Source organism: Chelonoidis abingdonii, chromosome 11, assembly GCF_003597395.2.
Source record: "Chelonoidis abingdonii isolate Lonesome George chromosome 11, CheloAbing_2.0, whole genome shotgun sequence".
Taxonomy (NCBI): domain Eukaryota; kingdom Metazoa; phylum Chordata; order Testudines; family Testudinidae; genus Chelonoidis; species Chelonoidis abingdonii.
In genome coordinates this window covers 42676018-42702872 of record NC_133779.1, presented here as the reverse complement: position 1 = coordinate 42702872, position 26855 = coordinate 42676018, and the positions used below count along the sequence as shown (strand labels likewise).

The following is a 26855-nucleotide window of genomic DNA, read 5'->3' as shown; positions in this document are numbered from 1 at the left end:
AGGCATATGGTGAGTCAGGGCAAGTGCAAGGGTCTTGACAAGTGTAGAGATCTCTGAGCTGAAGCCTCCACGAAGGTCTGGTCCCAGAATGGCAGAAAGACAGCATAGTGGTGGGAGTGGGACAGTAGGAAATTACCTTACATTGGGGCCAATCTGGTTTGAGATGCTGCTGGTGCCACGTCAGTCAGTTTCCATCTGCAGTGTATCGAACTCTTTCTGTGCCAGCCTGGTGGGTGCTGCTAGGTATTGCCAGCAGGGGACTCATTTGACTAGTTGTACTCTGCCCCTGCTGCAAGTCTGACAAAGTGCATTCGGTGGGGAGCTCCTCACAACACTCAGTGTGGACAGACTCCAACGGAAGTCTCAGTCAGCCTGCCTTGGCCTTAGGTAATGCAGGGGATTGAGGCCCAGGGGATTAGACAAGATAAAATAAGGGCAGGCAGTAGCAGGTTCCTGGATTCCAGCAGACTGAAGGCATTTTCCATTCACTCATTCCATATGGAGTCTGCTGCGGAACGCTTTTGGCCAGATGTGCATACGTGTGTGAATGTAGCAGACTAAATGATTAGGTTTGTCTAATAACACTAAAATCATATCAATCTCAAAGTGGTATCAAGGGATCTGGGAGCTACTCTTCACCTGTGAAATGTTCTTAGTATCTCAAGTTGTGGGTCTTCAAAGTTCATGTTAGATTGAGGGTCCCAAGTATTTTCCCAGCATATGTCAACACTGATGGATGTATCGGTAGAGGTGAGTGACGCTTCAGAGGATGGAGCTCCAAAAGGCGTGTAAATAGATCTGTACTTGTGTCATAAACAGATAGCTAAAGGTTAATGTTTCTTTTACCTGTAAAGGATTAACAAAGGGAACCAAACACCTGACCAGAGGACCAATCAGAAAACCGGATTTTTCAAAGTCAGGGAGGGAAGTTTTGGACTCTGGGTCTTTTGTCTGTCTCTCAGCTATGAGAAGCTTCTTTCTTCTTCTAATCTTCTGTGTCCAACTTGTAAGTACAGGTAGAAAAACAATATAGGCTTTTATGTTGTTTTGGGGGTATTTACATGTGTGTAACTTGCTGGAATGTTTCAAATTGGATATCTTTTTGAATCAGACTGTTTATTCATATTTTCTTATAAGCAATAGCCCTGTATTGTCATCTTGATGCAGAGTTTATATTCTTATGTCTTTTTCTTTCTTTTTTTTTTATAAAAAGTTTTCTTTGTAAGACTTGTTTGAGTTTTTCTCTCTGGGTAGGTTAAGGAACAAGGGGAGGGAATTCTCTTTGTGTTAGATCTACGGAGGGTAAGCTCTGCAGCACCAGGGAGTTGGTGGGAGGGGGAAGAGATAGGATCATCTCTGTTTCCTTGTATTTGGGGTTTGTCTCTTTGTGGAATAAAGGAGACATGCTTCTTGGTATTGTGATGTAAAGAGATTGCATCAATACTCTCAGGTTAGCCCAGAGAGGAAAGTCTGGGTGGGAGAGGGAGGAGGAAGGGAAGTGGTTTATTTCCCTTTGTTGGAGACTCAAAGCATCTGAGTCTTGGGGGTTCCCCAGGGAAGGTTTTGGGGGGCTCAAGTGTACCAGGCACTGATTCCTGGTTGGTGGCAGCGAGATAAGATCCAAGCTGGTAATTAAGCTTGGAGGTTCATGCTAAGCACCCAGATTTTGGACGCTAAGGTCCAGATTTGGGAAAGAGGCTTATGATAACTTGCATCTGCCTTGAGGACAAAACAGAGTCTCATTTGTGCTTATTCTGGCCCCTGGTAAGCTCTCTTGGCGCTCAGCTGCAGTGGCACTGGAGGTCACTGTTCTGTGCATTTACTGTTTGGGGGGGTAGCTCGCCAAAGTGCAGGCGAAGAATCACTTTCTTTTTTAAATATTGTACAGCAGCAGAAAACGGAGTTCTGGTGGGTGACAGCTGGGGGAGGGGCTGTTTCATGGCTGGAATTAAAAGGCAGGTGCTGCCGGTAGGGCTGGAGTCTTCACAACTAGCTCTTGGGGTGTGAGGTGAGGAGGCCCAGGCTGGGTGCAGTGTTCCCAGAGCAAGAGCCTAACAAACAGTGGCCAAAGAAAAATTCAGGCTGACTAGGACTTTGCTGCTAGTGAAACTAGGGAGCTGCCTTTCAGAACTGCTGCCATCTCCGGTGCTGGAGCAAGTTGTGGGTAGATGGGGCAAAGTGCAGGGGTCTAGTCTGTGCTGCAGGGAAGTAGGAAGGTGAGGGCAGACTGGCTGGATGACCTGCATGAACTACAGCTGCTCCTTTAGTGTCCCAGGCAGCGTGAGGGAGTCCCAGCAAAGACCCGAGAGGGGAGAAGAAGGGCAGGGCTGGGGGTGGACAAGATGAGCACAGAGAAAATGGTTTGGAAAATGAGGCAGCTGTGGTGCTCAGGAGGCTCAAAGACCAGGGCTGAAGAGATCAGGAGGCTGCTACAGTGGTGGTGTGACTGGCAAGTGTTTGCAGCTGGGTAGGAGGGGGCCAATTCCAGCCTGCAGCACAGGCTGAAAGTCTGCCATAAATTCATGCTGCTGGTGGTTACATTGAACTTGCTCATCCACATCTGCCATGCAGATATGCCAGTCAGGCAGCAGGAAGGGAATATTTCTGCCAGTGACGACGGCCTCACTAAAGCCCAATGGAGACTCAGGGCAGTGGCAAATAACTCTCTCACGAAGGACAGGCCATGGCGAGAGCAAGTGGCTGGGAATGGAGACCCCGTGGGGTCTGTTCTCAGCTCTGCTGCTGGCTTGTGGTGAGGCTCTGTAAAATGAGTATAAAGATATGTCAGCCCTGGCCTCCCCTCACAGGAGAGTTTGTAAAGCCCCTGGACAGCTGGGCTGCTGCAGGCTTTCCCGGCTAGTCCCCCCTCCAGAGCCTGACCCCAAACCAGTTGTGTGTGAGCAAGTAATAAATCTAGTACCTCAGCAAGGGCAGCAGCTCCACCTGCCTTCGCTCATTTCAAATCTGACACTGATTAAATTCAGCCCAACCATCACCCCTTCTGGAAGGACGGATCACTTGGGCCATGGGGAATGACAAGCTTCATGCTGCGAATGTTCCCTTTCATATGGGGGAGGCTCGGCTGCAAGTGCCTCTGAGCGCCACTGGCACCAGATGGTGAAGGAAGAGCACTGGGTCCATCTTGTGCTGCTGAGAGGGGGAATATGCTGCTGTCACGGAACCACTGGGCGATGCTGTGGAACTGCTCCCCACCAAGCCAGGCAGGACTTTGGGGAGCCTCCTCTCCTTTGGAGCAGACTGTCTGCAGGGCAAGAAGCTCACACGGCTTCACCTCCTGGGTCTCTCCTTGGAGCATTCAGCATCCTCTGCCCCTCCGTGCGCTTCCCATAGCGAGCCCGCCCCAGCGGAGTCCTGGGGAAGCCAGAGGGTCCTGCACCCCCACTTCACAGTCAGAAGTGACTGTCAGCCAGCCAGTAACACAGAGGTTTATTCGATGACAGGAACAGGGTCTAAAACAGCTTGTAGATACAGCGAACCGGACCCCTTGGCTGACTCCATTCTGGGGGGCAGTGAGCCAGACCCCCACATCTGCACTTCACTCGTCGTCCCCAGCCAGCTCCAGACTAACAACCCCCTCCAGCCTCTCCTCTCTGCTCAGCTCCTTTCCCAGGCCAGGAGGTCACCTGATCCCTTTGTCTCCAACACCTTCAGTTGGCACCTTTGCAGAGGAGGGGCCCAGGCCATCAGTTGCTAGGAGATAGTGTCAGGCATTTAGGTGCACTGGCCCTTTGCTCTGCAGCAATCACACACCCTTATTCCACCAACTAGATATTAAAAACTGCCTAGGGGACACTGAGCCACCAACACCGTATTCAGAGAAAACATCAAGAACATTCCCCATTCGTCACAGCTGCTTCATCACCTCTGTGAATCAAAACCAGTCCAGTTTCCTACCCCAGGAGGGGGCCAGTCTGCTCTCGGCATACAATGGAAGGGGTGATGCCTGAGGTGCTTTCTTCTGGCACCGTGGGGTGAGATCAGAGAGGGACCCTTCCACCCCTTTGGAGAAGCAAGGTAAGTGCCCAGCTGCCAGTGCTCTGGGCGACTTGTCTTGGCAGTTAGCAGCACTGGAGTGTCGCAGGCATGGCATCAGGCCAGGTGCACTGGGATCTCACACACTCTGTTCCAGGGCTGCTTTTCTTTAAAAAAAAAAAAAAAAAAAGGGGGGGGGGGAGGGGGGGCTGAGAGTAAAACTACAATCTTGAAAGATCCTCGGGAGGGTGCCCTCAGACGGGCCAGGCCTGCCCCTAGCCCTCTGGACGATAAAAGGCATCACCCCTTTCCGGACAGTCTGATGTCTCTTTAATGCTTAACATGAATTAAGCAATATGTAGTAACCACAACTACCTTGGAGTGCTGAGATCAATGGACAGACTCAGAGGCTGGCACCATGCGTGACAGCTAAAATATTCCAAGGGATTTCAAATGGGTGAGGAAGGTTCCACTCTTAACTGCTCAGTGAGCCCCAGAGTGGATCAAGTTTAAATATTATCAAAGCAAAAAGAGAGAGAGAAAATAACAGTAAATACAATACAGGAGGCTATTCCCATCCCTCTCCCGGCCTGGCTCTAAGTCACTTTCCCTCTCTCTGTGCTCCTGTTAGAGGAGAGAAAGAATAACAGGTAACAGCCCTACATGAAGCGACCACTTACTAACACAACCGCTTACTTAATACATTCTCACACCCAATAGAAACTGTGCACAAGTGTGGGTATAACTTTGACAAATCCTCAATACCCCCACCCCCACAGTCGCTGGAGTTTAGAAAGCATCTTATTTACATCATGTCAGCTCCTCAGCAAAGCCACATCTTCCCTATACAAAGTCCAGTCTTCCAGAGTTGGCTCAAATGGAGTTTTCCCTCTAGGAAGCAGAACACTTCGCACCCAGTACTGATATTGGCTTGCGGGGGAGGGCTGGCAGGCAGCGTACCCTTGAGGTGTGATGGCCGGCTCAGCGTGGATGACGTTGATCCAGTATTTCTGTGACAGGTGCCTTGCCAGTTATCTGAAAGCTCTTTTCCCTTTGGACAAGACTAAATCATATGCCCAGTAATTAATGGTGTGGCTCGGGCATGTAATGGAGACCCCTCAAAGTGAGGATTTAGGCGCAGCCTCTGCACGCCTTGGCTAGCAGGATGGTGGCTGCAGCACAAGGCCTCTTGAGGCTGGATAACCAGGACACAACTAAGTATGAGCAGAGGCGTGTCTTAGGAACATCTCCAGCCCTAGCTTACAAGGCAGCAGAGGACGATGGATAATTAATGGAGTAATGGGTGAAGTGAGAGCTCTGTCAGAACAGATAACGTGGACACCTAGCCTGAGGAGGAGGTCAGGCCTGAGAGCAGCAGGGCTGGCCTGGTATGTCCTCCACTCCCAGGGTGCAGCTGAGAACCCAAGGGAGGAATTGTGGGAATGTTTGACTCAGCATTTGGTTCTCTAACCGAGGTGGCTGCTGCTTGTGACTCAGCATGTTCCCTGTACTACAGCCACCCAACGGGGCACCATGGCGATAGCATGTTAGCTATGGGCAGGGCCCCCCCACGCCAGGGCCAGCTGGTAGTGCCAGCTGTCCAGATCAGTCTGGGCTTGGCTTCCAGTTCTGTGATTGAGGCTTCTCAGCTTTTTATTAAATTCAGGATTTAAAGATAAAGACTTGGTTGGTCTGCAGACTGGGGTCTCTTGGCCCTTTGAATGCCAGCTGTTCCACTTCCTGCTGAACGTGGGGCCACATGTGCCAGTTGCCTGGCTGTGTGGCATGTGGCCATGGGGGGGCGGGGTGTTGGTCTGTTTAGTATCTGGAACCTGCCTAGTATTTATAAATCTGGTTGTGCAGCTACCAGGCTGTGGGGGGAACGTGCTATGGGAGTGTGAAGTCACAGAGCTGGGCTGGGAGGACTGTGAGGTGTATAGCCATTGTTCTCGCTTGGCAGGAGTGCAGCCTTTTGCCCGGTGGCCAGGCCAGGCCTGTCTCCATGGAGTGAGGGTCTTGCTGCTCTGCTGCAGCACAGCTGTTGTAGGATATCCCGGTCCTGGAGGGACTGGCCACTTTGCCGATAGCTCGGGCCAGCGCTGCAGGAGGCTTTGAGGTGAGGAGGAACCTGTGGCTGGGAGCTGTTTAGGGGCCTTCTCTTGCAGCTCACATCCCAGGGGAGGGAATGGCAAGCCTCATGCTTCCTGGGGGTCATGCTTCGTCGGCAGGTTCCTAGGCATCTGGAGCCCTCCAGCAAGGTGGGGTGGGAGAATAGGGACTGCTAGGCCCAGCAAACAATCTGGGTTCCCACAGCATGAAGAACTTGGTTGACAAAGCAGTGGCTGCCTGGGGGACACTCCTATTCCCCAAGCCCACAGAGCCAGTGAGTGCTGGGGAGACCCAGGCCCAGTGGGGTCTGTGCACTGCCCTGGCAGGGGGCCAGACCTGAGCCTTTGTCCTGCCCCTCTCGGTGCTAAGGCTGGTGGACAGGGCTTGGATTGCACTGGCAGTCCTAGGAGGCAGGTCCCTGTGAGGAGAAGCTCTGTCCCCAGCACAGCAGTGTGCACAAGGGAGGGAAGGAACAGACTGGCTCAACACGCCAGGCAGGTTTGGCTTTCGGGTGGGGCTGGGCTGATAACTGCTATGAAATATTTACTGTTTCTGCAAATAGCTGCTGCCTGGAGGGACTCCCTTGATCTTAGAAGTGCTCCAGATAAGGCAGGCCAGGGGTTTTGATAAACATCCTGCTTAGAAAGGAACCCTTACTTCCACTGCCTCTCCCCAGCCCCTGAGCAGAGTGGCTCGGCTGGACTCCTAGCCAGTCAGTATAATGCTGTGGGAGGTTTAGTGCTACTGGAGAAGAGGGGGCTCTTAGCCTGTGGCTGCTCATAGCTGAGATGGCCCTGGTGGTTCCCAGGGCTGCCTTCCCTTCAGGACCATGGCTCCCGGGAGTCCCTGGGCTAACCCAGCTATCAGCTGTCATGTGACAGGGGACTAACAGAAACATTGTCCTATGCAGGGCCAGCTCCTGCTTCTCCTGCTGCCACCTGCACGAGAGCTCAGCTGAGAGATGTTCACAGCCTGGCACAGTGCCCTGCCTAGCAGCTGGGTGGTGACTCACTGGCTCACTGGGGCACCAGTGAGTCACAGCGCTGAGCACTGCGACTGCTCAGGAGCTGGTTAACCTGTTGGAAATAGCCTGGCCTAGGCTAGCTGCTCATTAACCTGCTAATCCTTAGGCTGCTGATAAGATCATAGAGCCTAGTTGGCAACTGAGGGAACAGGCGCCACTGCTGCTGCGCTGGCATCGGTCAGACCGGGCGGCTGCTTTGAAATGTTCACTGCTCCTTCCCGACAGATGCAAACTGGTTTGTGCTGCTGAGTGATTTAAATGTCCCCAGCCAGGCCCAGAACATCCAGATCCAGGGTCCTCTCCAGGCAATCACTCAAACCAAAGAAACCGATTCAAGAAGGGAAGCTGCAGCAGCTTTGGAGGCTCCTGGAACTGAGCTGCAGGGCAGCTGTGCAAGTCAGGCCCAGCGTGCGTGGAGCTTTGTGTACAATCAGGCCCGGACATTAACACTGCACCCATTATGTGACCAGTCTGGCTAAGGGGAGGCACAAGCCCAGCTGTGGGTGCCTATGCCCAGGAAATCCCATGGCTGCCAGTGCCAGAGGTGTCTGGTTCGAGCAGTGTTGAGTCTCATATGGTTAGCTCAGGTGGGTTTCTGCTCCAGCGAGCAAAAGTGCATCCGCAGCTGCTGCGGAAGGACTGCAGCCCTTTCAGTCTAACAGGTGCTGAAATGGTTACGATGTGTTGCCCAGCTCCCAAGTGGGTCCATGTGCAGCTGCCAATGGAGGAGCTGGAATCTTCAGCCAGGAAAGTGGGTCTGCGTTGCACACAACTGGGGCCCATGGGACACAGTAAATAACGGGGCTAAGCCTTCCCCAGGTGTCCCCTCTGTAGCACTAGAAGCCGCACTCGACGGGGAGAGGGCAAAGCTAGGGACAGGACAGTGCTCAGTGCGAACGGAAAGGAGGCCAGAGCGACCCACTGCAGTTTTTGTCTTTATTACAGAGCAGCCAGGGCCAGGGCCCTTTGCCGAGCAAACGGATCCAGCTACGGAGGAGGAGGCCAGTGCCCGTTCCCCATGAGAGTAGCATTGGCTCTAAAGATAATGCAAGGCGGGAAATGACTTCGGGATGCTTATGAAGGCTCCAACAGGAGAAGTGACCCTCAAAGAAAAACGCTGTGCCCAGAGCTCAGATAACATCCCAGGGCAGGAAGCAGACGGAGACTCAGTGGTGCTGCAGGAGCAGGAGGTGGCTGAGATCCCGAGCTCCGTTCCCTGGCAGCGTGAACAAAACAGGCTCATAAACAGCCACGAATGAAACCTTGATTGTCTGAGCTTATTGGAGTCAAGCTGGACTTTGCCTGCCCCTTGAAAGCAGCCGCTGGTTTAAAGAGGAAGGAGCAGTTTCCTGCTCAGTAACAGCTGAGATAAGATAAGGGAAGGGAGGGAACCCAGCTCTGCAGCTGTCTGGCATTGGAAACTGAGGCCTCAGCTCACCCCTTGGTGAAACCCCATTGGCACATGCCTGCCTGCCCTGCTCAATGGCAGAGCCAGGAGGTGCAGAGAACTGCAGCCCTCATGTGACTGCGTTTCTAGCAGGCTCTACCCAGGATGGAGCTGCCGGCTCCTCTCCCTACCTTGCGCCTGGCCCCCCAGCTGTGCTGCAGGCTCAGCAGAAGCATGGGAGGAGAGCAAAGGTTACAGGGAGAGGAACCCTGGCACACAAGCAGGGGGCAGGAGCCCTAAACTAGACTGCGGCTCAGGGGATGAGGATGCAGAAACCCTTCCTCTCTTTCACACTAGGCTCTCTGCCTGCCTAGGGGCTGGGCCAGCCTGTGACATTGAGTTCAAACCTAAACTGCGCTTTTCCCCAATAGTCAGACACTTGATTGCACATTCAGTTTGCTTCCTGTGAACAAGTTCTGGTGTTTCTAAACTTCCGCCCAAATCTTTATAGCAGGCTGCTGCTCCAGACTCCACTCACTGACTTTGTGTCTCCACACTCCACAGAGCTGACTCTGCTGCAGGAGACAGAGCGAGGGCAATGAGAAAAGTTTCAGCCAAACAGTGCTGTCCTTAGATGCTTCTGCGCATGCAGCCAGCACAGCGGTTCCTTGGCGAGCAGGCTTTGGTTGCTGATACAAACCAGAGTCCTGGAAGGAGCTCGGTTTTAACAGGAGCAATCAGAGCTCCACCCAGCCCCAGGCTGTGCAGCTGGGGTGAAAAGCTCAGCCAGTGGGAAGGGGCAGCCTGGGGCAGTGGGGTTCTGCTCCCACTATTTCTGTGTTCTGACACTGAGCGAGGCCCTGACCAGCCTGCCACAGAGGTGCCTGTTGTAGGGAGAAGGGTTTTGTCACAAGCACTGTTATATGCAGCCCACAGCTTGCACTCCATGTAGCCGCAGGCCGGCTGTCCCTAGGAAGAGTCTCCCAGCTGGTGCCACTTCTTGCAGCCAGGGCAGCCTTTTGTTCCCTGCTCCATCACAGACCAGCTGGAGTGCCCCGGGGCACCCGTGATACAGAATGGCCTGAGATCACATGAAGCCCATTCAAGGCAAGCACTCGGCTTGAATGCAAACAGCCATTTTAAAAGGAACTAAAGGTGATTTTAGCAGGGCATTGAGCAGCCACATTCGCACAGCTCCTAAATTCTGTATTTCCTTCCAGTGCCCAGGAGCATGGCACTACAACCGAGAAGGATTAGCTCTTAGCACATTTCCTCCCTCCCCTCTGCCCTGCCAGTGGGAAAAGAACCATGCTAGGCACTATGTGTGAAAGGCATGTAATAGCTTCTCTCATATGTAGGATGGAGGAAGCTTTACCCTGCGACACGCTGTGACGATCTGGGACTGTTCTTAATGTTTGCTCTGAATACTGTGTTGGTGCCTCAGTGTCCCCTAGGCAGTTCTTAAGTATCTAGGTGGTGGGATAAGGGTGTGTGATTGCTGCAGAGCAAAGGGCCAGTGCACCTAAATGCCTGGCACTCTGTCTCCTAGCAACTGATGGCCTGGGCCCCTCCTCTGCAAAGGTGCCAACTGAAGGTGTTGGAGACAAAGGGATCAGGTGACCTCCTGGCCCGGGAAAGGAGCTGAGCAGAGAGGAGGGGCTGGAGGGGTTGGTTAGTCTGGAGCTACCTGGGGATAAGGAGTGAAGTGCAGACCTAGGGGTCTGGCTCACTGCCCCCCAGAATGGACCCGGCCGAGGGGTCTGGTTCGCTGTATCTACAAGCTCTGTTTTAGACCCTGTTCCTGTCATCGAATAAACCTCTGTTTTGCTGGCTGAGAGTCACGTCTGACTGCAAAGTGGGGGTGCAGAACCCTGTGGCTTCCCCAGGACCCCGTCTGGGTGGGCTCGCTGTGGGAAGCACACGGAGGCGCAGAGGATGCTGAATGCTCCAAGGAGAGACCCAGGAGGTGAAGACGTGTGAGCTTCTTGCCCTGAACAAGTCTGCTCCAAGGGAGAGGAGGCTCCCCAAAGTCCTGCCTGGCTTTGTGGGGAGCTGTTCCAGAGCATCACGCGGGGACTCCGTGACAACTTGTCACTGGTGCTGCAAGAGAACCCAGAGGCCAACTGCTCCTGGCTAGGAATCTTGCTCTGTCCCTGCTAGTGAACAACAGTTCCATTAGAAATACGGGTTTGCTCACTTGCAGCTGTGAAACAGCCACCTGCCTCCCAAAGTGCTGTAGATCCTGGTCACAGCACGTGTTACTGGCAGTGAAGGGGCACCTGTGGGAAACACAAAGGGATTCTCCCTTCTTAGGCTGATGCCTGCACTGAAAAAAGTGACAGTTTGTAAAGGAAAAGGACTACATCCCTGCAGTTCCTGCTGGAAGATCCCTTGCATGTAAGGGCAAGAATGGAAAATCTGTCCTTCCTCATCAGCTTCTCAAGGGAGAGCCCGGCAGCCAGCCTGGCTGGCGCTTTGCCCACCACGCTCCCTTTAGAATCTATCCTAAGCCCTCTGAAACCAATGTGACTTTGCAACCAGTTATTTGACACCCAAGGGGACTGTCCTGCGCTGCACACCTGGTGCTGATGGGTTCCATGTCCAGTGGGAAGGAGGACTGGATTGTGGGGCACACCGATGACTTGATAGGTTGTGCTCCAGGTCAATTCTTGGGGAAGTGGAACAAGAAACTTGTTGCTCCTAGTGAAACCTGTAATGCAGAGGGGGCTGTCGTGAGAACGCTAAGCACTGAAACCAGAAACTGAGGCAAGGTCAGTGCTTAATTTGTGCCAGGGCTGAGCCCCGGCACTTCTGGGCTTGTTGCATCAGTTATGAAGGTAAAAACAACATTGCATAAAGCCCAGCACCTCTTTCATTACAAATTAAGCACTGGGCAAGGTGAGTCCACTCCCCTCAACCTGGCCTTGTGCAGGAAGCCTGCCTGCATCCAAAAAGGAATGTCCTATAAGGTGCAGGATTTTATAGGGAATACTTGGCTGCATCTAACAAACTCATCCAGACACAAGGACACAGGACCATGGGTAAGACATACAATTAAAGGCCTAGTAATCTGTCTCACTTTGGCACCAACTCCACTGAGGGGGAGTCCACAAAGGGTTAATTCCTGTTCCAACTTTTAAAAAAATTAAAATCTCCTGCAGCAGGAGGTAAGTGGCATGAATGGGACCAGAGGATAATTAGAAGAAAGAGACCCTGTGTTTATATGCAGACAGGGCTTGTCTTACAAATGCAATTACAAGCCATACTGGGCCTAAATCCCAGCTGTAATCTTGTTCTGGCACTAGCTCTCCTATCCCCACAAGTGACTGCTATTTGAGTGTTCCTGGCAGACTGGCCCTGGCACCGTCAGGAGGAGTCTGCGCTAAAACAAACCAGTCTGTTATTTACGGCAACCAGCTCTATCTTTGGGCTCCTGCCGTTCGTTGCAGACAAACTGGGAGTTGCTCCATGATAACGTAGTGATCAGCAAGCCGAGCTGTCCCATACTGTGGAGATCAAATCCCATCTGCAACAGCATTCCCCAAAGGCTTCGTCTAGGGTAGGACTCTGGAGAAGTGCAGAGATGCCAGATGGAGCGTTCTCCCCTTCCAGTTATGTATACAGCCCTTCTCTCTCTAATATCCTATGGCCCAGAGGGACTCTTCCTCCTTCACTGGTTGGGCTCTCCCACGTCTGAAAGCTGGGGTTTGACAGCAAGGCTGCTGGGTAGAGAACTCGAGCCATGACAGAGCTCCCTCCCACAGCGAGCAGCTCTCCTAGAGAAGCCATGCCAGCGCCAGCATCTCTCAGCCTGGAAAGTTTAACCTGTCTGCTTCTTTGCCCTGCTGGAGCAGAGAGGTCCCAGGGGGTCAGTGTGAAGGGTAAGGACTTACTGTTCCAGTCTCAGGGCGAGGCTCAGGCAGACAGGTATTTCCAAGTGCTGACAAAGGCGGTGGGGATGAGGGAGTAGGGCACAGTAGTGACACTGCTCCAGGTGTCGGAGGAGGGGTCATAGCAGTCCAGAGTTTTGCAGCGCTGGGCCCCACAATAGCCCCCTACCACGTACAGCCTGTTCCCAGATGTGACAGCGCGACAGCTGATGCGTTTAGCAGTCACATCTCCGAATTTGGACCACTGGTAGGTGTCGCTGTGGAAGCGGTACGCAGAGTTGGCCGAGAACTCCGTGTCTCCCCCGATCACGATCACGTGGTTGCCCACTACAGCAGCAGCCGTGTAGCGCCAGGGCTGGGGACAGCTGGCAGGCACTGTCCAGCGGTTCTGGCCAGGGTCGAAGCACTGCACTTTGGGCAGCTTCTCCTGGTTCACGCTGGTGCCACCAAAGACAAACAGCTTCATTTTGGCCCCCACCACAGCAGCATTGCTTACGCCCTCCCGGAGAGGGGCCACCAGGGACCATTTGTCCGACTGGGGGTCATAGTGTTCAACCTGCTTGAGAGAGACGGAGGGCGAAGCTGGGAAGGAGCTGCTCACCGCCGTGTGGCCTCCAACCATATAGAGACAGTGGTCCAGCTCAGCAGAGCCATGGCCAAACCGGGCCACCAGCATGGGCGCAGCTTTCGCCCACTCATCGTGGAGAGTGTCGTAAACCCAGACGTCTTTAGAGGCGCCATTCTCTGAGCCCTTGCCGCCGGTGACATACACTTTGCAGCCGAGGGCACAGGCACTGCACTCCTTGCGTGGGCTTGGGATGTCAGTGCGGGGGATTATCTCGCTGGTTTGACGGTCAACCACGTAGATTTTGTCACACACGAATGTCTGGCCCCCGAGCAGCAGCAGGGCCTGGCTGACCTTCCGAGGTTGGGCACAGAAACCCGTCACTAGCCCATCGTTCTGAAGAATCTTCATCTTGCAGCGCATGGCGTCAGCCACGATCTCCCCTCCCAGCTTGTGGCTGGTCACCAGCTCCTCGGAGGCCACCTGGTTCTGTAGGTAAGACTCTGGCAGGAGGGCCAGGCGAACCGAGCGCAACAGCTCTGGCAAGTCCTCATGCCTCTGCGGCAAGTCATACCGGATCCAGCCGATGACAGCCTCGTAGACAAGGCTCTCATCCTCCACCTCCAGCTCCTCGCTCTCCACCAGCTCCAGCAGCTTGTCTTTAGGCAGCCGCAGGAAGTCGTCAGTCCGGTAGAGAGATGCGAAGTTGGCCAGTGCCATCCTCCAGGACAGCTCCAGGAGCCTCTCACAGCAGTGGGCGTATGACAGCAGCAGCATGTTCAGGCAGTTGGCTGGGTGCAGGTTTTTCTCCAGGAAGTCGGCCGAGGCATCGCGGACATCCTGGAACTGCAGCATGTCTCCAGCCTCCAGCAGGGACTCCGCATTCTCCTCGTTGATCAGCACCCGGGCTGAGTAGACGTAGTCCAGCAGCAGCTCCAGCACCTCCGGGTGCAGGGAATTGTGGAAGTTGACTTCCGTGTCTTTGCTTTCCTTCAGCCCCCCACCGAACATGGCATCGAAGTACCGGCTGCAGGAGGCCAGCACAGCCCGGTGGCAGTGGAAGGCTTGGTTCCCTGCCCGGAGCACCACGTCGGTGAGAAGATGCCGCTTGCGCAGCAGGTTGAGCTGGGTCAGGAGGCTGTCGGCATGGCCCGGCTTGTGGAAGAGCTGGATGTTCATGGAGCCGGAGCTGGAGCGGGACTTGCGGTTCTCGTGACTGCTGATGGACATGGTCACAATGCTAGTCTGAAAGGAAAACAGCGGTGACTCTGGGCTCCAGAAACAAAATCCCCAGCTGTTTCTCTCCTGCCTCCCCCAGGCGGCTCTCCGCTGGGCTCACACTCCCCCAGCTCGGTACCACATCCACCTTCTCAGCTCTTGGAGAACACAGGAGAACGCACTTTCGGCAGCATGGTGCCTGGAGCGAAGCCGCTAGGCTGTGTTGAGAAGGGGGGCTCAGTGAAGTAAGCCAAGTCCCAGAAGGAGAAGAAACTGAATCAAAGAGGGGGGAAAGCTCCAGCCGAAGGGCAAGGGGGCCAAGGGCTGCGTTCAGCACGGGTGGTACTGCCAGAAGTTCCAACTACACCATGTGCTGCTAGAACAAAGGCCCTGTGCGGAAAACGGGACCAGCTCAGGCAGAGCCCCTGTCGCTCCTCACGCACTGACGGGCGGGGTAGCAGAGGGTCGCTCCAGTCCCCTCCTTGCCAGCCGGAACCGACACCGACCAGGCCCCCCGGCACTCCAGGCCTCTCGGGGCCCGGCGGCTGCAGCGGCTGGCGGCGGCCAAGGGCTGTGGAACAGGCGCAGGAGGAATTAACCAACCCACCGCGCTGCCCCGCCCGGCGAGGGAACTGCTGCGCGGCCGGACCCACGTCACCAAGGCCTGAGCCACCTGGCCGGGGCCGGGGCCGGGGCCGGGCCGGGGTAGGGCAGCGCTGGCAGTGGGGGTCTAGCCCCCGCAGGGGCCGACTCTGCCCCCACCCGGCGCGATCGCAGGGCAGCGGCCCGGAGCGCGCATAGGCCCCAGGCCGGGTTCCCCGCGCGGGATGGAGGCCGCCACGGGAGTCACGTGACCCGGGCAGGGCCCGTTGGCCCCCCCGCACCCGCACTCACCGCCGGCCCGCGACGCGCTCGCGCTCCAGCTCCTGTCCACAGCCGCCGCCCTCCTCGCGTCCTTCCCGGATCGCTAGCCCCGCCCCCTCATTAATATGCAGTTCCCTGAGCCAGTCAGTGGTCGACACCCTGCTTGGCCTCGCCCTGGCGCATGCGCGCTCGCACGGCTGGAGGGGGCGGGGCGCAGCTGGCCCCGGGACAAGCAAAGAACCCAGGCGTCCTGCTCTAGCCCCGCGCCCGCTGGCCCCGCCGGGCTGCCCTTGCGCCAGGCCTGGGAGCAGGTGGGCGCAAAGCGCCGAGGCTGGTGGCCGGGCCTGGCTACGGTGACTCGCTAAACACCAGCCTGGCCCAGGCGTGCGGCTGCGTCCCATTCATTCCAGCGGGTCAGCTGCCCGCCCGGGCAGGGCCGCCTCTGTGCCGCCCGCCGAGAGGGGCCTAAGGCGCGGGGCCCATTCCCCGGAACCGGCCTCAAGCCGGCCCTGGGGCCGCCTCTGTGCCGCCCGAGGCGCCCAGCCCGGAGGAGAAATTACAAAGGGGCCTAAGGCGCGGGGCCCATTCCCCGGAACCGGCCTCAAGCCGGCCCTGGGGCCGCCTCTGTGCCGCCCGAGGCGCCCAGCCGAGAGGAAGGGTGGCCGCAAATGCTGATGGCAGCTGCAGGTGTCTTAGGCATCTACCCTTTCCATGGGGTGCCGCATTCCCAGAGCGGGCACTGCACCCCCAGCAGTAGGCTTTAAGTACCAGTGTGGCCAAGTGGCTGGAGCCCTTTCAAGCCACACACTAACCGCTCTGCCTCAGCTACATCCACGCTGCCAAAAACCCCAAACCACAGTAAGAAGTCTCAACATCCTGGTCTACAGCCATCGGCGCCTGCTGTGCCGCTCAATATAGCCACGTAGGGGGCTGGAACTTTGGCTCTGAAGCCCAGGGTGGGGGAGGTAGCCCAAGCCGCAATATCTCCAGGGCTGCCTTTTACTGCCATAGCCTGAGTCCATGTCCATAGACCCAGGTGCTGAGATGTGCTGCTGCCAGGCTTTTTTTTACCCTTTGCCTTCTAGCTGTACCCTAAGAGTGGAGTCTGCCAGCAGGCCTGAGTAGGGCGCGTTGCTTATCCTGAAGCATAGCAGCCAGTGTAGTGGGCACATTCACAACTGCCAGCACTGATGTGAAACGGCAACACCCCTGGCCTGTTTTGAAGTGTGACACTGCCTTACAGTGCAACACTGCCATACATAACTGGCTCCCCACTGGAAAGAGGAGGCGGGGGGTGCTCATTACACTCACCTCACTTTTGGGAACTGCTTTGAGTTCCACAGTTGGAAAGCAGCGTGTCGCCACAGTACTAACAGAGAAGGGAAAGGTCATTTGCCACATAAGACCTCATGAACCCTGGCCTTGAAGACAGTATCTGAAAGCTGCATGGCCTCTGAACCTCTCCCTTTGCTGTTTCAGAGCAGGACATCATTACATTTCCTATGGGGGAGTGTTATTAACAGTGCTGGCCCTCAGTGAGCACAGATGTTCACTGGAGTCTCACTGATTAAGGGCCATAAACGCAGGAACCATGGGTCTGAGCCATCATGATCAGTCACACACTATAAAGCTGAGTGGCTGAACGAAGGCCTTCCAGCTCATAGCTCACTGACACAGCATATCCATGGTCAACTAATCAGTTAAACCGCCCATTGCGCCGCAAACATGCTTTCTTGTAATGTGGTAGACCAGGGACTGAATGGGCACAAAGGCCTAGTGGCAGCTGCAGAAGGGGAAAACGTATTTCTGTTTCTCAGGCTCATTCTATGATGGAGAGACGTTCACCAGTCAGTGACTCTGCCTTCAAATCACTTGCTGGGGCATTTGGCATGCAAACAAGAGCAGGTGAGCTGGAGCAAGTGCAGGGCTGGAAAATCTCTGCAGCAAGCAACAGCTGCCTAACCAATAAGTGATAAATAGTCAAAGGAAGCATTACTCTATGGTAAATTCTAACCATTCTAAAAAGGGTCATAGCTGGGGCCAGAACTAATTCAGAGAGCAGCCTTTACCATTTCTCAGAGGGGTAGCCGTGTTAGCCTGGATCTGTAAAAGCAGCAGAGTCCTGTGGCACCGTATAGACTAACAGACGTTTTGGAGCATGAGTTTTCGTGGGTGAATACATGCATCCGACGAAGTGGGTATTCACCCACGAAAGCTCATGCTCCAAAACGTCTGTTAGTCTACAAGGTGCCACAGGACTCTTTGCTACTTCACCATTTCAGAACTGGTCTGTAGTAGGACTCCAGCTATAGACACAGAAACTGATTTAAACCATGCTTAATCTGCATTAAGCTAATGCACCTCTCTCCCTGTGGCTCAGTGCTATAGTATCTGTGCTGCTGCCCACTGCTGGACACAACAAGCATGTGTACAAGGAAGCAGCTGTAAAACACTCATGAGATACTGTGGTGAAAAGTGGCCAGTCTGATAGTAGCAGTGCAGCACTGATGTGTTTAAGCATGGTTACTGCAGCCAAGGACAGGGTGCCACCTACCCACCCACTTCAAGGGAACAACACTGTCCCAGAAGTAGGGTTACTCAGGTCACCCATCCAGCTGGAGTGCACTGGAAGGTCTGAGACTAGTGATGCAGGGAGGGAAGAAAGAAAACCCTCGTCCGGACAAGACTCTTGTGCATCTCTTGCTGATGCTCTGCAGTCCAGATGCTTTGTTTCCTGTCAGTCAGTGACAGCAAGTGCTGAGCCAAGTCCAGCAACATGTTTCTTCCATGCCAATCACCACATGGCAGCAGGATAAGCCAGGCAAGCAATCATGCAGAAAATAAGGTGAACCCAGAGGCGAACTTCCTGGAACGCTGGTATGTGATAGTGGCAGCTGCATGTTCATAGAGTTTAAGTCAAGAAAGAACCATTAGATAGCTCACCTAGTCTTCTCCCCTGGATATCACAGCCCATTAAATTTCACCCAGTTACCTTGTACAGAGCCCCATAACTTGTTTGGCTAAATCATAACTTTCAGAAAGGCAGCCAGTGCTGACCTGAAGACAGCTAGAGATGGAGAACCCAGCACTGCCCTTGGTAGCTTGTTCCAACGTTTAATCATGCTCACTGTTAAAAATTTGTTCCTTATTCTAATTTTAATTTGTCTGGCCTCAGCTTCCAACCTTTGGTTCTTGTTCTGACTTTCTCCACTAGAGACACTTTAGTGTCTGGTATTTTCTCCCAGTGAAGTACTTAGACACTGTAATCAAGTCACCTCTCAATCTTTTTTGATAAGCTAAACAAATTGAATTCTTTAAGTCTTTCTCTATAATTTTCTCCAGCACGCACATCACTTCTGTGTCTCTTTTCTGCACCCTCTCTAGTTCATTTTAAAATATGGACACTAGAAGTGGACTAGTATTGGTCTCACCAATGCTGTATACAGAGGTAAAATCACCTCCCCCACTCCTACTCCCTACTCCCTTGTTTACACATCTAAGGATTGCATTAGCCCATTTTGCCACAGCTTTGGCCTGGGATCTCAGATTCAGTTGCTCGCCCACTATGACCCCTAAATCCTTTCAGAGTCACTGCTTTCCAGAATGTAGTCCATTCTGCGAGTATGGCCTTCCTTCCTTTTTTGGAAATGTAGAACTTTGCATTGGGCTATATTAAAATGCATTTTGTGTGGCTAGGCCCAATTTACCAAGCGATCCAGATCACTCCATGTGACTGCCCTCTTCTCATCATTATTGATCAGTCCGCCAATCTTTGGGTCATCTGCAAATTTTGTCAGCAGTGATTTATCTTCATCTGGAAGTAAATATAACTCTTGAATAGCTTTGGATTTAGCACCAATCCCTGCTGTTTCCCACTAAAAACACCCCCATTTGATGATGATTCCCCACTGACAACTACTCTGAGATCTGTCAGCCAGTTCTTAATGCATTTAATGTGTGCTTTATTGATACTGTATGTTAATGTGCTACATGGGAGATTAAGCACCCCTCGGAACAAGCAGGTGAGCAGCACAGCCTAAACAATATATCTCCAAGACATCAGCATGGAGGCCATGGAAAATCCTCTGTGATGGAAGGTTAGATAAGGAACAGTCTGCACCTGTCCTTGGGCAGGTTTAGCTAACACAGTGCAGCTTCAGCCATAATATATTCTGCTGTTTCAGATCAGCTTGGAACCAGCAAAAGCCAGATAAAAAGAGTTTCTCTCTAGCTCTGAACAGTAATGATCCAATCCTCAGGCTACGCTTTGTAGTGTTCACTTCCTTTATTACTGGCACAGCCAGAGAAATAATTGTAAATATGATCTTTGGTGCAAGGTCTGATCTTCCCATTCAGTCAGTTGATCCATTACAAGGATATTAAATATGTATTTTTTTTTTTTTTTTAAGAAAGTCTGTTGGCTGGGGTGGAGCCTGACAGAAGAGCACCCACTGGAGAACTCCATACTGCGGCTGATGTTCCATGTGACAGCATCTGAAGGTACACTGGATTTGACCAATACAGGCAAAAGGTTTCCATTTCTAGCATAAAGAGCTACCTAGGATACTGATAACTAGCACTTCACTTCACCATATCACATGCGGCCTGAACAATAGAGAATGCCATGAAAACGGACCCTTTAAACATCTGCTTCTGTTTTGTAGCTAGCAGCTCTGACCTGGGGGGCCTAGGACCAGGATATTTTACAGGAGAAACACACCTCCATAGACTGAAGACAAGCAAGCAAAACCCACTTCAGATCAGATGTCCCTGGCTGCGCCGGTCAAGGCAATTTGGAAACTGACAGATACTTGGCATGCTCCTTTACAGCTCCTGGCATCTCTCAGGAATGCTTAGATCAGAGCAAGAGGGTAGGCTTGTGGAGTTCTCTCCTCTGAGTTTCACAAGTCATAATTGTGTCCATTTCCCTACCCCACAATGAGTTTCCAGACTTGTCTCATGTTCAAGACAACACGGGACGTGACATCCCCACCTTTTGAGGGTGTAGGGACAAAATGAAGAAGTCACTTGCTGTTGCTGATTTAATTTTTCCCATCTTTCGGAAAACCTCAGTCAGTCTCTCCTAATGGTAATCATCATTTCATTTGCCATCATACCACAGAGCATATTGATCAGAGCTGAGATTTCTCCCTATACAGAGGATGCAGGATGCCCTGATGAGGAAGAGCTATCAACACGTTAACCCTAACTAATCACATTACAGAGACCTTGTGATTACATTCTAATTACATGCTGCACTGATCCATAACAGGAAGCATTCATACTTTACCCACAAAAAACTTAGCCTCCTGAAGCTGACCCCATGGTTCACACAGCCCCAGAACCTGCCCCTACAGATGTTTGGTAGACACCAATCAGGGAAGATATGGTCCCCATGAGACCCACTAGCCATGGAGGAAACTGTCCAGCCCAAAGAAATCCTGGAGGCAGCCAGTGGACAGCATTGGAGAGATCTGCCAAACTGCTGAGGATGCTCAAGACTTCAGATTTCACTTGGGCGTCTATTTCCTTTTGACTCTGCTCCAAGGATTCACTGTGGGGAGAAAAAGGCAGAAGTATATCCATCCTCCAGTCTGCCACTAGGGACTCTGGCAGAGTCACATGGCTGAAATCCTCATGATGTGTGCAGTAACTTTCAGAGAGGAAAAGTCTCAGAACAAATGATTCAAGCATGGACAGGAGGATGTGTTTACATCTGCAAATCTATAATTGTCTATTCCTTGCCCCATCTGCCTGATAGACTCAAAATTATTGCAACAAATCCTAGAAGTTCTCTGCTGAACAACAGTTCACATGGCTTGTTCTTTTCTCTGAAAATTCAACATCTGCTTGGAGTATTATTCTCCTGTCCTGTACCACCTAAGCACAATGATGTCCATTACCTCTCCCTCACCTCAGCCTCTTGAAGCTGACCCCATGATTCACACAGCCCCAGAATCTGCCCCTACAGATGTTTGGTAGACACCAATCAGGGAAGATATGGTCCCCAGGAGACCCACTAGCATCTGGAAGATTAGCATCCTCTCTTTCATTGCAAGGACACCCGCTTTTGGTCCTATATCTTACTAATCTCAAAGGCATAGCATTACTTAGAGTATGAGATATGTCACAAGGAGATTAATTCCAGCTCATTTGGGATCTACAGCAATAACTGTGTCCCTTCTCCTGATCCACATTTACATTTGGGAAGCCAGTGAGACCAGATAATGGCAGAAGGTTTCAGGAAACACTAATGTGTATTGTGCATAATTATAAAGTAGACACAGAGGCTGAAAAGCATCTTCTCAGGAAATGTTAACTGATCAATTATCAGTAGCCACGTTTCTGAGTACAGGCTTCCTCATTTGAGATTGATAAGTAATAATCAGTGTCACCTTGGGTGAGCTACTTCAGGCGATAAGGAGTATGTGTTAAAACGACTATATTACATAGGACAGAATGCATACCCAGTGCGATTTCTCAGCTTCCTTCTTAGCTGAAACAGAATTCTGAGAGACCTGAAAACAAGAGAGAGATGATGGTAAGGGTACGTCTACACTGCACGATTATTTCGAATTAGCTTAAACCGATATTACAAAACAGATCTAATAAAATCGGTTTAGCGCGTCCACAGTGGGATCCCGAAATCGATTGTTTGCGTCCATGGTCCAAAGCTACCATCGATTTCAGGAGCGGTGCACTGTGGGTAGCTGTTCCTCAGCTATCCCATAGTTCCCACTTCCGTGTTGAGAGCACAGTGCCTGATGGGGCAGAAAACACTGCCCCGGGTGGTGCTGGGTACAGCCTCACCCCTCCCTTTGTGAAGGCAGCAGACAACCCTTTGGCGCCTTTTTCGCGGAGTGCATTGAGCAAACGCCATAGCACAGCAATCTTTCCCTTTTTTTTTTCACGTGGTGGTGGGGGGAAATAAACTGAGGAGCTGTTCCCTGAACCACGCCAGACACTGTGTTTGAACCTACAGACATTGGGAGCTCAGCCAAGAATGCAAATAATTTTCAGAGACTGCTGTGGACTGTGGGATAGCTGGAGTCCTCAGTACCCCCTCCCTCCCTTCATGAGCGTCCATTTGAGTCTCTGGCTTCCCGTTACGCTTGTCACATAGCGCTGTGTATCCTGGAGTTTTTTATTCAAACGCTTTGGCATTTCGTGTTCTGTAACGGAGCTGGATACAACAGATTTGTCTCCCCATACAGCGATCAGACCTAGTATCTCCCGTACGGTCTATGCTGGAGCTCTTTTTCGATTTCAAACTGCATCGCCAGCCGTGCTGATCAGAGCTCCACGCTGGGCAAGCAGGAAATGTAATTCAAAAGTTCACGGGGCTTTTCCTGTTTACCTGCCCGCTGCATCCGAGTTCAGATTGCTGTCCAGAGCGGTCAGTGCTGCACTCTGGGATGCCGCCCGGAGGCCAATAACGTCGATTTCCGTCCACATGAACCCTAATCCGAGTTATCACTATCGAATTTAGCGCTACTCCTCTCGTTTGGGAGGAGTTCCGAAATCGATTTAAGGAGCCGTTTAACTCGATATTAATGACGACGTCGTGTGAACGGATACAGCGTTAAATCGGTATATCGGCCATTAAACCGATTTAAAGTCGCAGTGTAGACCTGGCATTAGAGTCCAAGCTATCTGTGACCAAGAGAGACTCTGACACCATCACCCCCTGAATGCTAAGGGTCCATCTTAATAAGAACCACCAAATGCTAGCACTAGTCTTTGCCATGGGTAAAGGCATCCTTGTTAAAACAGGCTGTATTGCCTACAGGAACGGAAAAGCATTGTTCTACAACAATGATAAGCTACAGGGGGTTAGCCTCGGGCTAGATCAGAAGCAGCATGGTACTCTCCTTCTCAAGAGCTCAAATTCTTTCTTGCCTGTCTGATCAAAACCAAATTCTAAGCTTGGTACCAATTTTTCTAGATTTACCTGAACTTTGGCCTTCTAAGTAATGTAAGGAATATGGAATAAAAGGCCAGGGACAATAAACTGTCCTTAGTGAAAGTTTTTTTAAAATAACATCTATCATGCACCAAAAACAACTGCTGGGGTCCTACCAGGGACAGAAGATTCTGATGTCCTTCATACAGCTAATTTTGCAGAGGAAGTTTGTCTGAACCTGCCACCAGGGCTTCTGGAGTAATGTTCAAGGTACTTAAGCTAGCTGGAATAAAAATGCCCTTTTGAAACTGCATGGATTAATGTAGCTCTTAGATCAGGGTTTACTGATGGGTAAGTAGTAGGGTTTCAGCCCCTCACTATAACTCAGAGAATTCTTCCTTCTCCATGTGGGAAGGAGAATAATGTGGAAAGTTTGATTTTACTAATGCATAAGGACATAATTATGGCCATACTATGGCAGACCAATGCCTGTCTTGCTCAGTAGTCTGTCGTTTGCCAATGGCTGGTGCTGGATGCTCCTGGAGTCAATGGAAAAAGGCAATTTATCAAGTGATCCATCCCTATCAGCCACTCCCAGCTTCTAGCAGTCAGAGGTTTAGGGACATTCAGAGCATGGGGTTGCATCCCTGATCATCTTGGCTAATAGCCACTGATGGACCATACTCCATGATCTTATCTACTTCTTTTTTGATCCTAGTTATACTTTTGGCCTTCACAATATCCCCTGGCAACACAGTCCACAGATTGACTGTGCATTGCGTAGGCTCGCCAGCCCTCCAGGATTGTCCTGGAGTCTCCAGGAATTAAAGATTAATCTTTAATTAAAGATTGTCATGTGATGAAACCTTCAGGAATATGTCCAATCAAAATTGGCAACCCTAGCATCTATATGGCATTGTGGGAAGAAGTACTTCAGGCTGTTTGTTTTAAACCAGCAGTGTATTCATTTCACTGAGGTGACAAAGAGTCCTGTAGCATCTTATAGACTAACAGATGTATTGGAGCATAAGCTTTCGTGAGTGAATACCCACTTTGTCAGATGCCAAATTAACACAGCTACCCCTCTGATACATTATACTGAGGGTGACCCTGTTTTGTGTAGCAGTAAATAACACTTCCTTATTCACCTTTTTTACACCACTCATGATGTTACAGACCTCTATCATATCCTCCATTTGTTGTCTCTTGTTTAAGATGAACAATCCCAATATTTTTAATCTCTTTTCATTTGGAAGTTGTTCCATACCCCTAATCATTTCTGTTGCCCATCTCTGAACTTTTTCTAATTCTAATATATGTTTTTGGAGATGGGGTGACCAGATCTGCTTATAGTATTCAAGGTGGATCCGTACTATGGATTTATTAAGTGACATTATGATATTTTCTGTCTTATTATCTATCCCTTTCCTAATGCTTCCTAACATTGTTAGCTTTTTTGACTGCTGTCATACATTAAAGCAGATGTTTTCAGAGAACTATCCACAATTACTCCAAGAACACTTTAAGCATTAACAGCAGAAAGTTAACTCTTAATGTGGAAACCAGAGGATTCACTTACTGCACCAAGAAAAATGGAAATGGGGAAAAACTATTTTGAGATAATTTTACAGTAAGAATCTAATTTGGTTTACAACTGAGTCATATTAACCAGCTAAACATCTGGCTAACGGAAGGGAGGGCTCTTTCAGGATTCCCATGTTTTCCCACTTGACATTTTTGCTTGTGTTGGAAACTGAACTGTTTTTCCCATTTGCTATTTCATTAGATGGGGTAAACAATGTAACTAGGAAACAACTCACATAAAGGTGACCTACAAACTGGTTGTGACTGGAAGGATGTGTGTCCTTTAGGGGTCAGAAAAGAAGAAAACCATCTGAAAGGGTTTTTATTGTCAGAGGAGGAGATGGGGCAATTCTGGTTATGTTTTTACTTTAGAAACAGCAGATGTGCCAGCTCAGTCTTCCTCAAAACATGTACAAGAACTGAATCTCTAGTGTAAAATAGAAGATGAAGAAAACTTAAAATCTTCCAGGCCTTCACTTATAAGGCCGTCAAAAAAAGGGCATCAGTCCCATCTCCTTCCCCACACACTTTTGCAGGCCCCTTTTAAGGCAGAGCTTTTATTTGCCTCTTCCCCTACAACAAGAAATACATTGATAGATGTGGAAGATATTTATTTTTTCATCCTGGTGGGTGGGTCAGCAGACTGTCTCTGGACTAGAACAGTCTCATGATTATTTTGCAATACAGTAATAATCACCTCTAAGGATTTACCAATATCCTACAGGCTAGGAGGATTTCTAGCACTATATTTTAGGATCACTCAAAATCCCCTTAGTTTCCAGGGTGTCTGTTACAAATAGCACAGCTTCCTTCTGAAGATGGATGCCAAGGCTTCTGATTCTGAGGAGGAGTTAAAACTTCAGAAGAGTAACAACAAGGTTAGTAGATAATCCAAAACCACAGTGTTCCGTTGCCCAGCCCCCAGGAGCAGCCAGAGCCCCTCCTAAGATCTGTGGCCAGTAAGCCTTTCTGCCAGGCCCCAGAAGCGGAGACAGTGTTCTCATGCCCCTTTAAGAGCTGCATCGAGTGAACATTACCGTACAATACCCAGGACCAGGGAGAGCCCCCAGAAAGCTGTGCTTAATGTCCACCACTTGTGTGAGTTTGTGCGAATAACATCAGCATCAGCAGCCCATGCTACGTGCTCACAGGGGTAATAGAGCTGATCAGCCAGGTTATTGAGGACAGAGAGCCAGCGGACAATGGTATCTTCTTCCTGTAGCAGAGAGACAGGCAAGAACTTAATACTGGCTGCTTTCTTGCATAAACACCACAGGTTAGACTGTACATTGCACCTTGCAGCAGCGTTGCTAATCCAGCTTCCTTGCAGCCCTGAGTACAAGTTTACCTCTTTCTGAGAATGGAGAATGAAAACAAGGCACATCACTATACAGCACTCAGTGCGACAGGGCCAAAGCCCAATGGGGGATACCACAATTCAAATAAACAATACAAATACTTCAGAGAAATACATGGTAGCTGAGGCCCCTGGGCACAGGAGAGGTCGTTATAACTTAGGTAATGCTGCACAGCAGGCCCAAACTTGCAAGGGGACCAGATGTCTAGGTATCTATATGGCCTCCATCACCCGGGTGCGCTGCCTCCTTACAGTCAGCAGAGGGGGGAGCGCACAACATTTTGCAGGATTAGCCCTTGGATGTCGAGCGCCCACAGGGCACTTAGTCTCCCACAGCACTGTGTGCCCTGTCTACCCCTGATCCCAGGGGAGAAGGGGAGCAAGCTGCACCTGCTGTGGAGGAATGGCTCAACCTCCCACGCCTGGGGAATGGGGCGGCGGGGGGGGCTGGTTACCTTGGCACCCAGCCCATACTGGCGGCTGTAGGCGAGCATGGCGAGATCATCAAAGAGGCGCAGCACCGTCCGGCAGTGGCTCAGCTGGGCCGACACAGCCAGGAGCCTCCTGCCCACCTCTGACTCCGTGGGGCTTTTCCGGGCCAGGACCCCCCCGGCCAGCTGGCAGCCATAACACAGGGTCCGGATCTGGGGGGAAGGGGACGGTTAGCGCCACAGTACGGCTCAGTGACTGCGACTCGCAACCGTACCCCCCATATGCCCCACGTCTCCCCTCGGGAACCCGACCGCCCCACGGGGGGGCGAGACAGCACCGCTCCCGTAAACGCCGCCGCCCCTCTGCACCCACCGCCGGGGGGGGCGCGTCACACACCACTCGGTCGCGGCCCCGGTACGACTCTAGCACCGAGACCAGGCTGCTGAGCGGGTCCGCAGCGGCCGCCATGGCAACACTTCCGGGTTCCTAGCAGCCATCCGGCCGTACGTTTGCAGCGTGATGACGTTCG

General features: G+C 51.7%; 1 protein-coding gene across 4 annotated transcripts; it reads right to left on the bottom strand.

The window, feature by feature from the left end:
* Positions 1-10465: 10465 nt before the first annotated feature.
* On the bottom strand, positions 10466-26845 carry PEX11G (peroxisomal biogenesis factor 11 gamma). Of its 4 annotated transcripts, XM_032782844.2 has the most exons (5): positions 26723-26845; positions 26350-26538; positions 25575-25753; positions 21518-21568; positions 20079-20604 (listed from the first exon to the last, which is right to left on the bottom strand). In XM_032782844.2, the coding sequence occupies exons 1-5, from the start codon at positions 26792-26794 to the stop codon at positions 20379-20381; spliced, it is 717 nt and encodes a 238-aa protein (XP_032638735.1). In that variant the 5' UTR covers positions 26795-26845; the 3' UTR covers positions 20079-20378. The 4 variants fall into 4 exon arrangements, with proteins under 4 accessions (XP_032638733.1, XP_032638736.1, XP_074927083.1 ...); XM_032782845.2 differs by lacking the exons at positions 20079-20604; positions 21518-21568; positions 25575-25753 and adding exons at positions 10467-11223; positions 12407-14213; XM_032782842.2 differs by lacking the exons at positions 20079-20604; positions 21518-21568; positions 25575-25753; positions 26350-26538; positions 26723-26845 and adding exons at positions 10466-11223; positions 12407-14213; positions 15081-15101.
* Positions 26846-26855: the final 10 nt, after the last annotated feature.

What these genes read in the sequence shown, in the direction of transcription:
- PEX11G (XM_032782845.2), bottom strand. Translation starts at nt 26,794, where the DNA reads ATGGCGGCCGCTGCGGACCCGCTCAGCAGCCTGGTCTCGGTGCTAGAG. An exon ending in ACCGGGGCCGCGACCGAGTG is followed by an intron (nt 26,539 to 26,722) that starts GTGTGTGACGCG and finishes CCTTCCCCCCAG; the next exon opens with ATCCGGACCCTGTGTTATGG. An exon ending in AGTATGGGCTGGGTGCCAAG is followed by an intron (nt 14,214 to 26,349) that starts GTAACCAGCCCC and finishes TTTTCCTTTCAG; the next exon opens with ACTAGCATTGTGACCATGTC.